The sequence below is a fragment of the Chanodichthys erythropterus genome, chromosome 23, assembly GCF_024489055.1.
Source record: "Chanodichthys erythropterus isolate Z2021 chromosome 23, ASM2448905v1, whole genome shotgun sequence".
Lineage (NCBI taxonomy): Eukaryota > Metazoa > Chordata > Actinopteri > Cypriniformes > Xenocyprididae > Chanodichthys > Chanodichthys erythropterus.
In genome coordinates this window covers 2,238,821-2,258,582 of record NC_090243.1, presented here as the reverse complement: position 1 = coordinate 2,258,582, position 19,762 = coordinate 2,238,821, and the positions used below count along the sequence as shown (strand labels likewise).

Genomic DNA, 19,762 nt, shown 5'->3' with positions numbered 1-19,762 from the left:
TATATGACCTCCACATGGCAAACATTAGTTTCCTTTAGGAGAATTCACCCTTGTTTGGTAATCTGATATGCTATTTACTCTCTTTCACTCTCAATCTATCTTTTTACATCACACACTCTTGTTCTGTATGTGTGTGCGTGAATTTCTTGGCTCTCTGGCTTTGGCGGGTGTTTGTTTGGTGTGTATGGTAAACACTCCCCCTGCTTCTCTGGTTCCTGCATTCAAGTTCCCAAGCCTTAGATATTTATGACCCCCTTCTCGCTTCAAAGAGACAGCATTTAAACATTAACCGACTGTCTAAGCCTTTGCAACACATTCACTGCTGTGTTATTAGAGTTTCTCATACTGTGCTAATCAACTTTTTAATGCTACTTTTGTTTTACTAAACTTGTTTTCCACAGCTGATTTTTTTTTGTGTGTGTGTGTGTGTTTAGTCCTCGGCAAGATTCGTAGCGCAGTGGGGAGCGCTCAATTGCTGATGTCGCAGAAATTTCAGCAGTTCCGGGAGCTCTGTGAAGAAAACTTGGTATGTATGATGCGCACATCCATCAGCCAATCAGAGCAGAGCGACACTTGGTGACTCCGCCCCTGATTGGCTGTGTTAGCCTGAGTAGCATTAATATAAGCTAAATCGGTATCACCCAATTAGATATTGTCATTTTTTTTTTTCCAAATTAACAGATGTTTTGTGTATAATCTGTTCTCTGGCTGTCAGAATCCCAACGCCCACCCGCGGCCCGTGTCTCAAGATCTGGCAGGATTCTGGGATATGCTGCAGCTGTCAATTGAGAACATCAGTCTGAAGTTTGACGAGCTACACCAGCTGAAAGCTAACAACTGGAGAGCGCTGGAGCCTCCTGAGAGAAAGGTACAAATTTCACATCACAAATCCAGATGAATTACACACTCTCTAAAAATGGCTAAGAATACCACAGTTGACACATAACAATTTGCGACGCTGTATAAATACAGTGCCGTGAGAGTTACATTTCTTTAGATAGTGAATAGTTGGTTTATCGTAACTGTTCGATTACATGTCAGAGTAGATGCAATATTTAATTTGACGCAAGCAAAAAATGACCCAGTGAGGGATGGAAGTGCAGTCTGTTCAATATGTCGTTCATCTAAAATGAAAATTCTTTATTTAATTGCTTGTTCCAAACTTGTGGGACTTTTGTTTTTTTTGGGCTATGCAAAAGGAAAGTTTTGAAGGTTCATGATGAAGCCTAAGGCCTTAAAGCTTAAAAAAAGCATAAAAACACCACAAATTTGTTTGTGAATCAGACTTAACTACTCTCATAAATTCTTACGAACAAACCAAGGAGTGCTAGGGCAGATGTCAAGTCACATTGACTACTTTAACGATGCTTTTATGGTGTTTTTATGTCCTTTTTGAAGCTTGACAGACCCAGTTCCTATTTCAGCACAATGTATTGAACAGACACTTTTTATGTATTTGCCTCCAGTTAAATATGGTGTGTACTCTGACTTTAAAGGGTTAGTTCACCCAAAAAATGAAAGTTCTGTCATCCGTAAGAACTTTGTTCATCTTCGGAACACAAATTAAGATATTGTTGATGAAATCCAAGAAGTTTTTTTCTTCCATAGCAAGCAAAGTAATTACCACATTAGTAGTAAAGACATCATTAAAATAGTTAATGTGACTAAAGTGGTTCAACCTTAATGTTATGAAGCAATGAGAATAATTTTTGTGCGCACAGAAAGTATTCTCGACGCTTCATAACAGTAAAGGGTTAGTTCACCCAAAAATGAAAATTATGTCATTAATGACTCACCCTCATGTCGTTCCAAACCCGTAAGACCTCCGTTCATCTTCGAAACACAGTTTAAGATATTTTAGATTTAGTCCGAGAGCTTTCTGTCCCTCCATTGAAAATGTATGTACGGTGCACTGTCCATGTCCAGAAAGATAATAAAAACATCATCAAAGTAGTCCATGTGACATCAGTGGGTTAGTTAGAAGTTTTTGAAGCACGTAAAATACATTTTGGTCCAAAAATAACAAAAACTACGACTTTATTCAGCATTGTCTTCTCTTCCGGGTCTGTATCAATGCTTCAAAAAATCTAACTAACCCACTGATGTCACATGGACTACTTTGATGATGTTTTTATTACCTTTCTGGACATGGACAGTATACCGTATATACATTTTCAATGGAGGGACAGAAAGCTCTCAGACTAAATCTAAAATATCTTGAACTGTTTTCCAAATATGAGGTCTTACGGGTTTGGAACGACATGAGGGTGAGTCATTAATGACATAATTTTCATTTTTGGGTGAGCTAACCCTTTAAGGTTGAACCACTGTAGTCACGTCGACTATTTTAATAATGTCTTTACTACTTTTCTGGACCTTGAATGTAGTAATTATGTTGCCAGACAGCAACATAGTGTTGGACCAGATCTGGCCCACATCACGTCTGGATTCCATGCGGGCCGGATCTGGGCTGACAATATGTTGCTGTCGGGGTCTCAAGCAGATCTCGCCCCCCATTGACTACCATACTATTTTTTCCCCTACTATGGTAGTCAATGGGGGGCAAGATCTGCTTCTTTACAAACATTCTTCCAAATATCTTCCTTTGTGTATAACAGAACAAAGAAATTGATACAGGTTTGGAATGACTTAAGGGGGAGTAAATGATGACAGAATTTTCATTTTTGGGTGAACTATCCCTTTAAGGCTGTTGCTTTATTATTTTGTTTAGTATTTTATTTGAATGTTTATCTTATTTTATTTATGAATGTTGCACGAGTTATGCTATTATTTGATTTGTTTTGCTCACGTTCTTCTTATTTTATGTGTTCTGTGTTTGACAGTGATCGGGTTTTGAGGTGATGCTCCCATTTGCACGCTGCATGCGGTTCACATCCGGGGGTCCCGTTGACCTCATGCCAAAATGGGTTAAACTCCTAGTTGACAAAAATGGCCTCCGTAATGGCCCTGCCACCCCTGAGCGCTCACTTAATGCATTCGGCTGATGCCTGGCACTCAAACACAACTAAATATTGCAGATGACCCCACGTTTGCATGCATTAGCTGTGTTGTACGTCGCGGAGTGACACTAACCGGTTTGTCGTTGCTGTCCAGGAGAAGCGCGTGCCCCCTCCAGTACCCAGGAAACCTGGGAAGGGTCCCGTGCTGCTAGTGAGAGACCGGTCTCTGGAGGGATCCCAGCGGATGGAGGCTCGTAAGCGACTGCTAGCGGCTAAACGTGCCGCCGCCTCTCAGCGCCAGAGCTCTGCCACAGAATGCGCCGACAGCATCGAAATATACATCCCAGAGGCCCAAACACGATTATAAACACTGTCACACTGAAAACCGGGTGCTTAGAAGCCTAAATAGACTCACACACACTCATCTTCAACCATAACACAATAGCACTGAATGACAAAGGCAGGGTAGCTGTAACATAATCACTCCTCTTTTCTTGTGTAAAAGAGAGTTTCTTCACTGTGGGCTTCTACTGTATTTTACAACTTAATTTTACTCACTTCCTCTGTCCTGCCATTTGTAGCTCCATTGTTAAACTCCCAAAGACTTTAATATTACTATTAGACACTCTATATTTAATTGTTAAAATAACCTATATACATTCATGCCTAAAACACCACATATTATTATGATGACACTACTGAATTTTTTTCTTTCATTTGTAGTTTTTGCGGTTACCGTGTAAAAGCCATATGTCTTGTGTTCTCAAAGAGGACATAACTTCTAAAAGGGCAACATACCGATCACTTCTGAACATTTTACCGGCCAATGTAGCTTTGATTGCCGTGTATGTATGTATACATGTGGGTGTCAGGCTTTCTGTACATGTACCACGCTCTCTCACGTGTCTCTCTGTACCTTGGAGACAGGGCGAGGTTGATCTGTTCTCAGTATCAGGGGAAAGCATGGAAAAACCACCTCTTCTCTTCTTTCTTCTCACATTTTTCATCCTCCCACTCGGTCATCCTCTCCCATCCTCTCAAACCCATCCTATCTCCTTTTTTATCCACTCTATCTCTCCCTAGCAGTGCCACTCACCTGTTTTTGACTGACATAGATGTCCATCGTATCTGACAAATGTGACACTTTTATCTGTCACCACTCAACGCGTTCACGGCATTGACAGAAGCGCTGTCAGAACAAACCACTCTTCACGACTCTGATTCATTAGTCATTCATAAATTAGCAACGTTATGAAACATTACATACGGGCAGTCAGGGATTTCATTCAGCATTACGCCCCGTTCACACTGACAGCAATGAAGTGACCCGAAGTTTTTTATTTTCAGATTTCTGGTGATATACGCAAGGTGGTGTATATCAAGTGAATCGTTACTTTATTTCTAACAATTGCAGTGACTTTTTTTTCAGAATTGTGATTTTTATATCATAATTGTGACTGTTTCTTGCAATTGTGTTTTTATATCTCAGAGTCTAACAATATATCACAATCGTGACCCTATATATCACAAGATATTTTGTGTAATTGTGAATACTTAAGGGATTAGTTCACTTTCAAATGAAAATTACCCCAATATTTACTCACCCTCAAGCCATCCTATATGACTTTCTTCTTTCTGATGAACACAATCTGAGTTATATTAGTAAATATCCTGACACATCCGAGCTTTATAATGGCAGTGAACAAGTGTTAAGCTCAAAAAAGTGCATCCATCCATCATAAACTACTCTACATGGCTTACACATGGCATTTGTGTAAAAAAATATCCATATTTAACAAGTTATAAAATAAAATACCTAGCTTCCGCCAGGCCGCCCTCTGTATTTTAGAAAGTGTAATGCCTTTTGCAGTTTTACCCTTAAATGCATACCTCGGGTCTTTTGTGACCCGGGACATCATTCACTACCCTCCTCCTCGTTCATTTTTTAAAGTTAGACATCAACCTTCTTGGTATTCCTCAATCAATTCATTATAAAGAATATAACAAGAAAAAAATCATAAAAGTATAAAAGAATGCCTATTTTTGTATTCATTTTTTTTTTTTAATTGTATAGGGTCGCAAACGACCCGAGGTGTGTATGAGTGTACATATATTTTTCTGCACAACAATAATTGAATCTTAGATGACGGAATAAGTGCGATTCACCTTTATTCCACAAGGTGGCAGTGTCTGATACACAATGCTGAAGTGACGACTCATTCAGACAGAAAACGAAATAATAAGAAAAACATGAAATGGCTCAGCGATTTACTGCAGAGTAAGTACTGAACGCAATCAAATATGACTGTAACTGTTACTGGATTGATCTGGTGAAGTTGTTAGTGATGCAAATATTGATTTTGAAGATGTTGAAAATGAAATAGTTTTGAGAATACGTTTGAGATCGCGAATGGGCTCATATTCGTGACCAGAAACATATAACTAGCCCATTATTTGCTGAATTTACTGGGAAATGAGCCCTGATGAGGACAGTGATGATGGCATAAAACATCTGCTCAGAATGAGCCCTTTCAAGCTCCAAAAGGTAACAAAATACGATTTATTTTATTCTTCTGTAATTGTTACTCTAATATCAGAGGAGTTTTATATTATCGCGACAGGTAGAGATCCTTCCATGTTAGATATAGTTCCGGGTCAATAAAGACCCAAATATGTAAGAATGATTGGCGAAACAGTCATGCATTTAAGGGTTAAAATGCGTACGCAACATCCTACGCCTTCCGTATTCAACTTACGGAAAAAGCGTAACTGACACGACGTATATTTATATAGATACGTATATAGATATTTTACTTTATTAATTGTTAAATATGGATATTTTCTTACACAAATGCATCGCTTCACTTCAGAAGGCCTGGAGTATGTTTATAATGGATGGATGCACTTTCTTGAGCTTCAAATTCGTTATTTCCTGTTCACTGCTATTATAAAGCTTTGATACGTCAGGATATTTATTAATATATCTCAGATTGTGTTCATCATCGTCATATACACCTAGGATGGCTTGAGGGTGAGTAAAGTTTATGAGTAAAGCTTATTCATTTTAAAGTGAGCTAATCCTTTAATGTAATTGTGATTTTAAATGTTAATTGCGACTTTATATCATAATTGTACCTATTTCTCACAATTGCATTTTTATATCTTAGTCGCACAAGTAATATATCACAATTGTGACCCTATATCACAAGAGATTCTCGTAATTGTGACTTTACTTAATGTCATTTTGTTTTTACGTAATAATTGCAACTTTATATCGTAATTGTGACTTTATTTCTCGTAACCGCATTTATCATAGTGAATTTGTCACAAGCGATTTTATTTTTACGTAATTGCAACTTTACTTGATGTAAGTGATCATTGCGACTTTATATCGTAATTGTGACTCATAATTGGGTTTTTTATATATCACAGACGCACAATTAATTTATCACAATTGTGACCCTATATATCACAAGAGATTTTATTTCTCGTGATTCTGACTTAACGAAATTGCAAGCTTACATCGTAAATTGCGACTTTATTTCTCACAATTACGATATAATTTCTCATATTGTGGCCTAGATCTCATAGCTATCTTTTAGTTATGGCTTCCATAATTTTCTGTATAATGTGTACAATTTGTGTTCGTGTGTCATTTTTTTTGTTTTTTTGACACCATTTCTGGCGACAAAAGCAAGGTAATTTGACATGAGTGTCCAACAACTCCTCCAGCAATAAAATCGCTGTCAGTGTGAACGAGCCACAACCACAACGACTAACAGGACATTTCCTAAATCTGTGGCATTGAATAGCTCCGCCCACTGTGAAATCTCATTGGTCCATTCTGCTCTTTACAACCGTACGTTAAACATCTGATTGGCTGTGAATGTGTCACGTTGCTTAACAGTTTCCCGTTCAGCGTGGACAGGCAAATTATCACATTATGCTATGTTGAACTTGACATTAGTTTCAAAAAATGCACATTGTTTAGCATATGTTGTAAATATATAAATGATGAATTATAAGACGCCTTCCTGACTGCTCACTAATATAGCTCCTCACTATATTTGTCTAAATGTTTGTATAAATGGATATAAAGTAAATATCAGTATTTTGTAATGAGGGAGATGTATTTAAGACTAGACGAAACACATTTAAACTGGCAGACATTAATAATTTCTCTTTACCATAGCTTTTGAATTTCAATAATGCTTAAAGAATCATTTGAAATATTAAAACTGCAATGTCACAACTCTATAATACATATTTTAGTAAAAACACCAACTGTGACAGAGCAATTTATTCATTATATTTATAATCACAAGTTAGCATGATAGTCTTTATCCTCAACCAAGTCAGTCAAGTGTGTATGTGTGTTATTTCCACATCAAGTGCATGTACCCAAGTGCTTCCTAATTTTCCTAAAGGCATCTCTTTTTTTTTTTTTTTTTTGCAAACGATATGTAGCACAGTTAATACTTTGTAATATAGATCAGCTACTTTCTTTTGTTTTTATTTATACTTAGATGTATATAATTTCAGCAACCCTAAGGAGACAGTGCAAGTAGACACATGTATCAAAACAGAGCACATACCATCAGTTTATTATTTTTTCTATTTAAGGACACCTGCGTTGAATCACACACTCTTATTATGATTGATTAGTAAACAGCGTCACGTCATAGTTGCACTGACAAGCTACTCAATACTAGTCAAATCCTAACTGCACTGTCTCATACTTTTCAATAACAAATACTAATTTGCACTTGTTAAATATGTTAAATAAATAGAGCTTTTTCTTTTTCTCAAAATATTTCACTGTGGATAGACACGTCACTATAAATATATATTGATATTAGTTTCCCAGCAGCCAATGTGCAGCCATTCTCTATTTTCATAGAACGTTCAGTTGCATTGGCTTTAGTTTGATTCTTGTAGTGTTTATCTTATTAACTAAACTCTTCGTTCCAGTTATTATGCACTAGAGCCCTTCTACTGTGGTTAATGTTTGTTTGAAATATTATTGATGTTTAAACGCTCGGCCTTAATTTCTGAATATATGATAGTCATGCACAACGTAGCCTCAGGGGAGACTATATAACGTGTGTATGAGTGTGTGTGTGTGTGTGTGTGTGTGCGTGCGTGTGTGTGTTTGTGTATATCATGATGAGATCTGATGATACTGGAGATTATCAATTATAGCATTCAATATTCATGACAAAATACCCTTATTGATATTAAAATGTTTGTTTGTTTGTTTTACAGTTCTGCGTTTTGTCAGCCAAATAATATCAGACTGAATTAATTTGGACAATCAGTGATTAACACAAATAAAATCAATGTGATTTTATTTGTAAAAATGAAATGAGTAAAATAATATTGAAATATATGTTTATAGAAATATGAATTGGTTACATTTCATTTGATTTAAATCTCCATTCTTTTTAAAAAGATACATATGAGACATATTTTGTGAGACTAGCACTACACTTTTTGCTGAAAGTGATCACATTTTCTTAACTGTTATCATTCACTGATGTGAAAATATTGGTTTATATTCAGCAACATAACAAATAAGTCCTGACTTTTTAGAGTTTTATCTTCCAAAATAGAAGAAAATCAGACTTTGTTTTATTGCCAAACTGTGGACGGTGCACTCACCACAATGTTTTGGGAAATGAAGGCAGGATATTATGTATTTACTGTTCTTGTAAAAGCATAAACCTTATCAAAATGACTGTGTGTAAATACATGAATGTTCTTCATTGTAAATGTAACCTACATCTAAAGATATCTTACTACTTACATTTTGTATTTATTGTATCAACACTGTTGATGTTATGGCACGTGTATGAAATTTTGATCATTAAAATGTTACAGATGCTCACAGCCATGAAGTGATTCATTTTCAAATAAACGTGTCTGTTTGTTTTATCCAGTAAATAGAGATAATTTACTGTTTGACATGGAAGCCTAGACATTTCCTACTTTATATCTCACAATTGCAAATTGATTTTTCACAATCTCCTAACTGCGACTTTATTTTTCTTAATTGTCTTTATTTCTCTGAATTTTATGAATTTTATTCTCAATGTTGCATCGCACAATTATAACTGTCTCAATTACGATTTTATTTCTCGTAATTGAGACTTAATAACTCACAGTTGTGACATTGTTTTTCATAATTGTCTTTATAGTCTAGTAATTGCAATTGTTCTTGTAATTGCGACGAGTGCTTGAAGTGGAAGAAATAAAGTGCCGGCACTCCCCCTTTGGGGGTGGCGGGTATGATTAAAAAACAATATATTGTCATGTTCATTAGTTCCAAGATATTTGGAAGAATGTTTGTAACCAAGCAGATCTCGCGTGTACCATAGTAGGGGGAAAAATACTATGGCAGTCAATGGGGGGCATTGACTGCCATAGTATTTTTCCCCCTACTATGGTACACTCAAAAAAATGATGACAAAATGTTCATTTTTGGGTGAACTATCCCTTTAATATTAATTAAGAATATAGACAAGCCTTATATTAGTGTAATTTAGATGGGCATTATCTGCCTTATATAAAAAACATTCCTTTTTTTTTCTTTATTAAAAAATAAATAAATAAGAGAACACGAATCTATCAATTTGCCACTTCTATAACTCTAAATGTCATCAAAAACCACAAATCCCTTTATTATAAGGCTATAAATGTATCATTCGCTCATTATTTAGAATGAAGTAACTACATGTTTCTCTGTCATTCACTATTGAGTAGTTTAAGCTGTCACTGCACTGTAAAAAAAAATATTTTCATGAATAACTTCACAAATCTGCTAAGGTTCACAAATGTTGTTCAGATAACATAATATTTTTAGTTTCTGTTGAATAAACTAAGCTCTTTTTTTTGTATCTACTCAATTTTTTTGTTTAAATGAACTCAAAATGTTAAGGTAATCAGGTTAGGCTACACTCTAAAAAATAAAACATTGGTTCAACAAAAAAAAAATATGTTAACGTTTTCCACTACAATTTTTAACTTAAGCCAATTGGGAAAATTACATTAATTCAAAGCAATATTTTCAGTTGATCCAACATAATGTTTTAAGTAAGGTGAAGACAATTTTTTTGGCACAATAAAAACACATTTCTAAGTAACATGAATGCAACTATTTAAGTTGATCCAACATAATGTTTTAAGTAAGGTGAAGATGCTTTTTGGACACAATAAAACGCATGAACTTACCAAGCACCGCTAGTCACCATGATGGTAAATCTTCAAAAACCCACATTAACAGAAACTCTTCTAAATTAGTATAACAAAATGCTAATTACTGCTAAATCTCCCTAACCATTAATCTTGTGCAAAAAAACATATAACATTTAATTTTAACATTTACTCTCCCTTTCAAGTGTCATGGGCAAAGCATGATGGGAAATATAAATCCCAGCCCAGTTTCACTTAACTTAAGTTTGTCTAAATTAAAAGAAGTGTTCATACAACTCAAAACAATGAAACATGTTTACACGTCATCAGATTTTACATTAACAGAACTTAAAATTAAATATTTTTGATTAACTGAAAATGTTAAACTATGGCAAGTCTTGATAGTATATCGAATCAATAGGCATAGTTTGTGTCATCCAAGCTCAATAAAATAACAATTACAAGTAAAAAGTCTAACAGCATTTCAGAACTAGATTTTTTATTTCACAACTATATATATATATATATATATATATATATATATATATATATATATATATATATATATATATATATATATATATATATATATATATATATATAATATAAGTAATGACTAAAGGTCCCCTGAATTAGTTTTTAGAGTGTACTTTAAGTTATGCCTAAACCAACAAATCATTTTTACAGTGTGATTGTGTCTTTAATAATTTCTGTGCATGATGTTAATCTAATCCACAATAATACATTTTAATTTAAAATGAAATGTTCAAATGAAAATAAAATTTTCTGAGTAGAAAAAGGGCCTAGAGATGCTCTACTGGCAGCATGTGCGAAGTGCCGGTACACTATAGCTTAAAATATAGAAGTGCCGTACCGGCCCACTTCGAGCACTGATTGCGACTTTATTTCTCCAAATCGCGATCTTACAACTTTATTATTTCTTAATTGTCTATATTTCTTCAAAATTGTGACTTTATTTCTCAAAATTATGATTTTATTTTTCAGTGTTGTGACATTTCACAATTACGTCAGTTTCTCGAAATTAGTCTTTAGTCTGAGCCTCGGACGTCATGCCCACCAACCGTTGGCTGAAAGTCTGATATGGCACACTTAACTGGAATCACTTCAGGATTTTCAAAGTCGTCATCTGGTTGGTTGAATTCTGTGTGTGTCACGTTCTTTAATGGTCCACCTGGAAACAAATGCCGTGATGCCAAACCCCCTCATGGAAGAAGAACACCATCATGTTTACAGCTGTGATAATGAGCGCTTACCAGAATCAACTAAACACTTGATTTTCAAAAGCATGTGAAGTTCACAGCTCCACTGTTGCAGTAAACTTGCACAACATTCATGGATGAATAATTTATTAGATGCACGCTGGTCTGTTATTGTAGGGACATCGACTTTACATGTTCACGCCCCTAAACATGACGAACCGTGATTGGTTGTGTTACATGTCAGTCAAACGTCCTCTTGGGCGGTCCTTGAAAGCTACGATAGAGTCCAGACCTCCTGCCGTCAGTCTGAAGGTCTGGCTACACGAGACTATTGCGTCTTTTTTCTCATAATTGCACATTTATTTTTCACTTTTCAGTTTTATTTCTCATAATTAAGACTTTATATTGTGTCATTGTTTCTCATAATTTGACTGTTTTTCGTAATTGTAACTTTATTTCGCATTATTTTGACAAGTGTCTCGCAATTTGGCTTATTTTAAATTGTCTAACTATTATTCCGGCTTTATGTCTTTGTGACTTTCTAGCTCACAATTGCAACTCGTTTATTTTGCGCAACCTTACAGTTTTTCCTTCATATTTCCCAATTTTGCTTGTTTTAAACTTTCTTACTATTAGCTTCTTTATATTTTACTCTGAGTTGAAAACAGGCTTCCATAGTTTGAAATCATTGCCTGAGGCCTGAGTAGGAGAACAGATCTTCTTTGATTATTATTAGTAGAGAGCTTCAGGCTTCTTCCACGGATGAACCCAGAGAACAGATAAACTCTCATCTAATATGTGTGAAGCATACAAAAGTCTTTAGTATTATAGAACCTAATGTCTTTTTAAATATAGGTGTTCGGTTAATTAACCGCTTTGAGCTGCTAATCACTTTGATCACCAACCAGACCAATGACCCTTTGAGTTGTTTGTTTGGATCTCAGCCCAGTGAGAAGTCTAAAGTAAAGAACAGCTGTCTAACCGAGTGCGATTGAATATCCAGGACAGACGTGTCCCCGCTAATCCGTCTTTATTGTCTGTGCTCAGATACAGACATGCACTCTCACAGACGCCATTGGCAAGCCATGGTTGACGTCTGGTTTTAGCTACTGCTAATTAAATGCAGGATTATGCTAATTGGCGTTCTTGTGAAGCTTACACACAGAGAAGAATGTCAGTATGATTTAGCAATAGCCTGTAAGAACATGCCTTTAATATGTGTTAGATGTCAAGGTAGGGCAGCGTTGGATTGGTATAAATCATCTCGTTTGGATGTACCTGCTCATGCTGGCTTTCGCTTTATGAAAGCAATCCACATTTTCTGTCTGACCTTACATGTTATTTCATTTTTCAAACACTACTGAAAAGAAGTGTCATCTGAAGGCTAATCTTTTCAGTGATACTCTTTGTTTAGAGGTAAAACAGCCTTGAATATAAGAACCTCTCAATTTTCCCACTAAAAACACTTGTCGAACAATGTCGTTAAAAATAAGCAGAAGAAAGGAGATTAATTTTGTAGAAAACAAAACTTTATTTGAACACCGTGTGACCCCTATTTGCCACATACATTGCACAGTAAGGAGGAGAAGTCACATCATTGGGCATCATGTCACATTGGCTACTGTAAATGCACTGGTCTAAGGTCCCAAAACCTTGAAATCAACATATTTGGTGACATAAAACCATTTCCTTTTATCCTCTGAAAGTGGTCTCAACTTAATAAACAAAAAAGAAAAAACGTAATACAAGTCATGTAGTGTTCATTCTTCCAGCTCATTTGTCCAAGGTGTGTATGTATGTGTGTGTGTGTGTGTGTGTTTAGGGGTGGGGTGGGGAGCATGTGGGCACATTCACTGGCCGTTTCTACACTGAGTATTCAGAGGAAATCTCAGACTATAGTTCTGCTACATCTGAATATCCCTCAAGAGTAATGAAAGGAAAAAAAAAGAAACATACTAACGACAGCATCCGAAACTTTACAACAAAAAACAATACAAAAAACTGAACATCTATGAGACACAGAATGACCCGGTGCAGTAGTGATTAGATTCTGTTGGAGAGAAAGCTAGAGTTGATAAGATACTGAGATGACCTGCCATTTTGTGCAAAAAAACGAGGCAGAATATCAGACGTGTTCTCTAAAAATGAGGCAAAATCAACAATCATAGAGCCGAATCTCTGAAAACGAGAAAGAAAGACTCATGAGGAATGGGAGAAGCGCTCATCTTCTCGTAAAGAAGGAAAGACAGGAAGTCGTATTACTGTTTGGTTTTGGTCCCCTGTGTACAAAATGAAAAGATACATATTTATTTACATATAAATGGAATACAAAAAAAGAACTGACTGCCAAGGCACCTTGAAATGCTTTACATAAAGGAATCCTCATCGATTTGATTTACATTTACCAAAAATAGAAATGATCAGGCCATGCTTGTTTGCTTTCTGTTGCTCAGTCAAGTTTTTTGAACTCGCTGTGGAGTTCAGTTTTGGGGGGCAAGAAACAAACATCGATGAAGCTTTTTCATTCATCCATCCGTTTTTTTTTGTCTTCAGGCGAGGAGCTGTTTGGCCTGCAGCTCCATTTCTGCGGCCCTCTTGAGCGCCACGTCAACCAGCAGCTGGAAGCCGCTGAAGTCCTGGGTGAGATCGGGCGGGGTGGGCGGCGGGGTGTTGAACAGGCCGCTCTGGGGGCTGACGTTACCCTCCCCGCGACACCCGAACAGGCCGGCGGCGTCCGTGAGCGGCAGCTCCGTGGCACCCTCGACGCCAAGGCGCGTTGTCGTGCCGATGCCTTGTGTGCCCGTGGTGATGGTGGTGTGGCAGATGACGGAGGGTCTGGGTAAGACAGGTCCGGGTGAGGGGGGTGTTTTGGGGGACGGGGCCTTTTTGGGGTAACTGTTAGAAGTGGGTGTGTTGCTGGTTGGGTGAGGCGAGCCGGGCTCATAACTGTTGCGGTCCTCTCCGTTAGCGAGGAGACCGTGTTTGGGGGACTGGGAGTTGTCGCTGAGCATCTCGCCGCCCTTGCTGCCCCGTCGCGAGATGGTGAACTGGTTGGGGTCCTTGCCGTCTTTCCGGAGCATCTCAGGAAGGAGTCGTCGCCGGGCGTTTATAAACCAGTTGCACACCTGTGCAGAAAAGAGCAGATTATAAGACGTTAAAATGCTAACATACTTCATATCATACTACAAATCATATCAATATGAATTTTTCAATATTTTTATTTACTTATTTGTGCATCAATAACATATCATGTCCTATAATCCAATAATGAAGAAGTAGATCATCTAAATAAGCTGTACTTTTTTTTGTTTCGTTCTTTGAAACTGTAAAACAAGACAATTTTTAAATAAAAAAGTTACTTTTATTAACCTAAATTAAGTTTTTATTAAATAAGAACAACAAAAATAAGGCATTTTAATCAAAAATATACAATTAAGCAACTAAATATGGTTATTTTCTTATGGGATGAATAACCTCACATTCTATCTGTAACTTCAAAGCCTATAGTCCTATAAAACCTTTTATTTTGTTTGCGCACTGTCTTGCTCAAGTTTAAAATGGAAATTCATGAGTCTGTATTGAGTTAACATGTGACAGATCTCTGACTCTATTTATGTTTTTCCTCTTTTAAAAAGCTGAGTCGGCAGTTGAAAGCAGGAAGCTCTTGGCGGTGAGAATTTCTCTCAATCACCTAAGTAACAGTTCACCTTTATCCCTCAGATTGTTCTCTTTGTTGGGCCTAAGGGCTTTAGGCCTTAATCATGCTAACAGCGCTGTATCTTTCACGGCTCTGGTGAATCTCACCTGAGGGGGTGTAAGAACTACTCTAATGCAAATCCAACATTTCAGGGTATAGAAAAACAATGTGAATGCTTGACTTCAGTGTGCATCTCTACAAAAAGACCAATTACTTTCGTTAGTAATGGCCGACTGTTTACACCTTTAGTTTAAATCAACAATTGTACTCTGCTGGCCTTTTTAGTCAATGAAGTTATGTTTATTTACCAATTTACATTGAAGTTTAAGTGTAAATACACACAGATCAAGTCTAAAAAGAGTCTAAAATTAATTATATTCAGCTAGGAACATAAAAACAAATGTTAGTTTAACTAATTATATATATATATATATATATATATATATATATATATATATAGTATTTATTAAATATTTATTAAATGTATACAAATTTTTATTTTATTATATATATATATTAAATATTTATTTATTAAATGTATCAAATAATTGTATTATATATAATATATATTTACTTAATTTTTAATGCTGCATTTTATGTAATTTCTAATATTTTTATTTATTTTTTTATCTATTTTATATATATATATATATATATATATATAATTAACATTTACTTAATTTTTAATGCTGCATTTTATTTAATTTGTACTATTTTTTATTTATTTTATTATCTATTTTGACACTACACGTACAACAAAAACTTTTCAGCATTTTAAATTTAGCACACTTGCTACAACAATAAGCAGATCTGTTTTGACTTTTACAATTCTATTCTGGCCTACTTTCTCAATACACACATTATGCCATAATGAAATAACTTGAGTTCCAACTTTTCTTTCTCAGTTTCTAAAAGGGCCGTTTTAAAGAAGCAGTCCTCAGTATGGTAATGCTCCTGTATTGTCTTCCAGCGAGTCCCTTCAGAAGAGAAGCCTCTTTGGCTCTCTGGGTAATGGGGCTGTATTGTGTATCCAACGGTCCGCCTGAGCCTGGTAGTCTTCACTATGTTAATGTGTGTGTATTGTGTCTCCCTATTGTTAGTGAGACAGCTGGCTGAGCGCAGGGGAAATTCCTGGCCCAGTGTCTGAGCAAGTCTCTCTCTCTCTCTCTCTCCCTCTCTATGTGGCTACATCTCAGATGACTCAAAACAGTTATTCACTCATCTGTCCACAGGAATTCTCTCCATTGACTGCATTCACAGGAAGTGTTGTTTATATGACGCTAAAACTCAGCGGGAATAAAATGTGTGATCTTAAACGCAGGAGCGCTAGCGAAAAGAGCTGACTCTTTCTTTCTCTGACGTATTTTTTTTGGCCCTCTGCTATTTATGACATTGAACCTTTCGGTTTCCTTCACACATCAGTTGAACTAGACATTGATGACAGTTAACTGCGCTCCTGTGAAGCATATAAATAGATTACTGATCAACAAAGCAGAAAACTGAAAAATTCCCCTTTGCATTCTTGACAGAAAAAAAGCAGTCGTGAGAAACTTCAAACCTTCTCTGAAGCATAACTTAAGAAACTGCTCTGAGTCATTCAAATATTTCTCAAACTTTTTAGCCTCATGATTTTGAATACTATATTGTTTAATCTATTTTATATAAAGTATTTTAGATGCTTCAATCACAAAGAGCAATTTCTAAACAATAAAATGAATATTTTTGTGAATTTCCCAGACCTGGAAACAGCGTTGTTGCTGTTAACTAAAACTAAAACCATTAAAAATTGTTTTTTTTTTTTGTAATTGAAAAAAGCTTTAATAAAATAAAATATAAATATTAGATGAAAACACACTTTAAAAACTTATGTGAAAATTAGAAATGTTGTCTTAAAATATAAAAATAGAAGCTAATTCGAAATATTATTAAATACAGTATAATACAGCCTGGAAATCACAGTTTTAACATTCCCTGATATTTCAGTTTTCCATAACCATGGGAAATTTGATTAGCTGCATTACATGCAGTTGTTCCCTAGTTTCTTTGTTTTTGTTCTGTACTAGGCCACATATATACACTTCTATAAATGTTCAGTACCTGTAGTGTGGAGAGATGGGTCTGCTTGGACAGCAGGGCTTTTTCCTGCTCCGATGGATAAGCATTGTAGCGGTGTTGGTAGAGCCAGTCCCGGAGTATCTGTACTGACTCTTTGGGCAAGTTTCCTCTCCTCTTCCTCTTCCCTGACACTCCTCCATTTGAAGAGAGGTCAAGAGGCACATCCAAACTGTCCTCGTCCTCCGTCTCGCTTCCGGACATCGCCAACACACCTGTAGGCATACGAGACGAGAAACACTGCCACTTAAAAACTATGAAGTTTACAACATTATACTACTTTCTATACAAAAAGGCTTTGAAGTATGAAGTCAAGCTGGTGTATGAGCAATGTGTTTTTAACAATCAATAAGTGGGAATGGGAATCAGTGTGTACCCATGTGTGTGAAGGAGGACAAAAGACACCCAGTCAAACATCAACCCCCCAACCCCTGCTGAGGACCCTCCTCCTCCTCCCCCTATCTCACACACACTGTCTCTCCCTCCAAAATGCCAACTGCGGAACGCTTCACAACAGCGCCTGGCCGTCTGTATGCATGTATAAGCGTGCATCTGTGAGAGAGAGAGTGTGTGTGGCAGCTGATGTGTCACATCCCTGCTGTCAAGTGAAGCCATGTGATTCATGGATGAAGTGGAGGCGTCACAAAGACTCTAAACAGTGTCAATGTTTCATGGTGCATTTCCGAGCACTGTAAATACACTCACAAAGCCTACGGTTAAACACAAAACTCACTTAAAGGGCCAGATCACCACAAAAATAAAATTCTGTCATTATTTTCTCACCCTCAAACCATGTGTGATTTTCTTAGGTGGAACACAAAGGCAGAATGACAGTATCAATCACTATTCACTTTAACGGTATGAAAAGGAAAATAAAATGAATCATGACTGAGTCTCATTCTGCCTACCAGCTCCTTTTGTGGAAGAAAGAAATGCGGGTTTGGAATAACATGGGGGTGAGTAAAAGATGACAGAGTTATGATTTTGGTCGCGCTATCCCTTTAAATGCTGATCTGACAACTTTCCCTGCTTATGATGTTGACTTGAATGTTATTATAACTTCATAAACCGGTTAGTTTGTCAATAAGACGTTGCACTCAGAGTGCTGAAGGGGACTTTTAGTTCATGAGCACTCTGTAAGTGAAAGAAAACTTTCCCCAACTTCAGCTAGAGCGTGAGCGTGGGACTTAACAGTCTAAAAACGAAACGAGTGAAATCACGTACACGTTTATCTTTGATGATGTGTGAGAAAACGACTGAACTCGTGAAGAGGAGTAATAAGGAGTAACTTTGTCGTCGGCCTACATGTGGTGGAGGAGGATGAGGGGGAGGGGAACCTGTTGCAAATCTCAAGACCGAACAAAAGAATGTCGCTTGTGGGACATTTCAAACTCTGTTTTTTCGACTTTTCACAAGTTGAAAACTTGTGAAATCACGTCAGGTGACAGATAAAAGCCTGACACGGCTCTCTACACGGTTACACGTCATAATATATGAGAAATATTAACTTGATAACAGAAAATAGCTCGGACTCTATTGTGTGCTGTGAGAAACACGAGGTCGGAGGGAATGTGAAAGCGTCGCCTCGAGGAAGCGGCGCGAAATACACAAACTTCACAAAAGGAGGTCAGCATTTATTGTTGCACATTTAAACCGCGACAAAATGTTCAGACGCAGAGAAAGTAGTCGTCAAATAAAGAAAGGACACACTTGGAAAGTTTCCCTCATATTCCCAACAAAACTTGAGTCAGTGTTATGAGAAACTCTGAGCGCGTGAACATTTTTTCCCAAGCCAAAGGAGTTCAACTATAACACGAAGGCATTTTATACACACTTAAACATGCACGACAAAAACCTCATTAGAGTTACCTTTGTGAGACTACTTAAAGTTACAGTTGTAGATTGATTAGTAGAACAACACTTTAAAACAGCTAAAATAAACACAACTGTTAAATAAGCACGTTTGAACGAAACCAAAGCGTATATATTGTGAATAAAAACCACGCGTGTTAATAACGCGAAACGGCTCATTGTGACAGCCCGCCAGCACATGGTGAGAAAAAGGCTGTTTTGTCTGCAGCGGAAAACAATAGCAGGCAATGCCAGACATTTTCTGTTCAAACCATCATCGACAAGTTCTATCCATTTGTTACAATCACCGCTAAAAATATAACATATATCGCCGCTATCACCCATATCGAGAGGAAACATACCCTTTTTGGTCTTCATGTCCGTCAAAATTCCCCTTTTCACGTTGGCAACAAGGAGGTCGATTCTTCCTCGCTTTAATCACACACAACTGTATTATTCCAGATTGTTACGAAGTATCGAGCGAAATATTTCTTTTTGTCGAGGAATCGCCGCGGAGCGCGTTTTTCATTTGTCGGAGACGCAACTCATTGTCGGGTACCTGGGACAGGCTGCGCGTCTCATTCAGTGTGTTTGATGTGGAAACTGGGTGACAGCTATCTTTGACAGCTGCGTGACTCAACGCGGTTAGATCCTCCCCCTCCGAGGGCAAGAGGGAAAAATCTGACATCAGACATACAAAAAGGATAAAAAGAGACCGAAAAAGGGCTTTT

The 19,762-nt window shown here is 36.8% G+C and overlaps 2 protein-coding genes across 4 annotated transcripts in view; one reads left to right on the top strand and one right to left on the bottom strand.

Annotated features, from left to right (window-relative positions):
• The window catches only part of dlgap1b (discs, large (Drosophila) homolog-associated protein 1b), a 75,845-nt gene extending 66,956 nt beyond the window's left edge, over window positions 1-8,889 (top strand). For all 3 annotated transcript variants that reach the window (XM_067377320.1, XM_067377322.1, XM_067377321.1), the window contains 3 exons: window positions 435-526; window positions 716-868; window positions 3,115-8,889. In XM_067377320.1, the coding sequence (XP_067233421.1) occupies window positions 435-526; window positions 716-868; window positions 3,115-3,327 (458 nt within the window). In that variant the 3' untranslated portion in view covers window positions 3,328-8,889. The remainder of the gene's footprint in view (window positions 1-434; window positions 527-715; window positions 869-3,114) is intronic.
• Window positions 8,890-12,916: 4,027 nt separating this feature from the next.
• tgif1 (TGFB-induced factor homeobox 1) lies at window positions 12,917-19,650 on the bottom strand. Its single transcript, XM_067377941.1, has 3 exons — window positions 19,394-19,650; window positions 17,166-17,395; window positions 12,917-14,496 (listed from the first exon to the last, which is right to left on the bottom strand). The coding sequence occupies exons 1-3, from the start codon at window positions 19,407-19,409 to the stop codon at window positions 13,921-13,923; spliced, it is 822 nt and encodes a 273-aa protein (XP_067234042.1). The 5' UTR covers window positions 19,410-19,650; the 3' UTR covers window positions 12,917-13,920.
• Window positions 19,651-19,762: the final 112 nt, after the last annotated feature.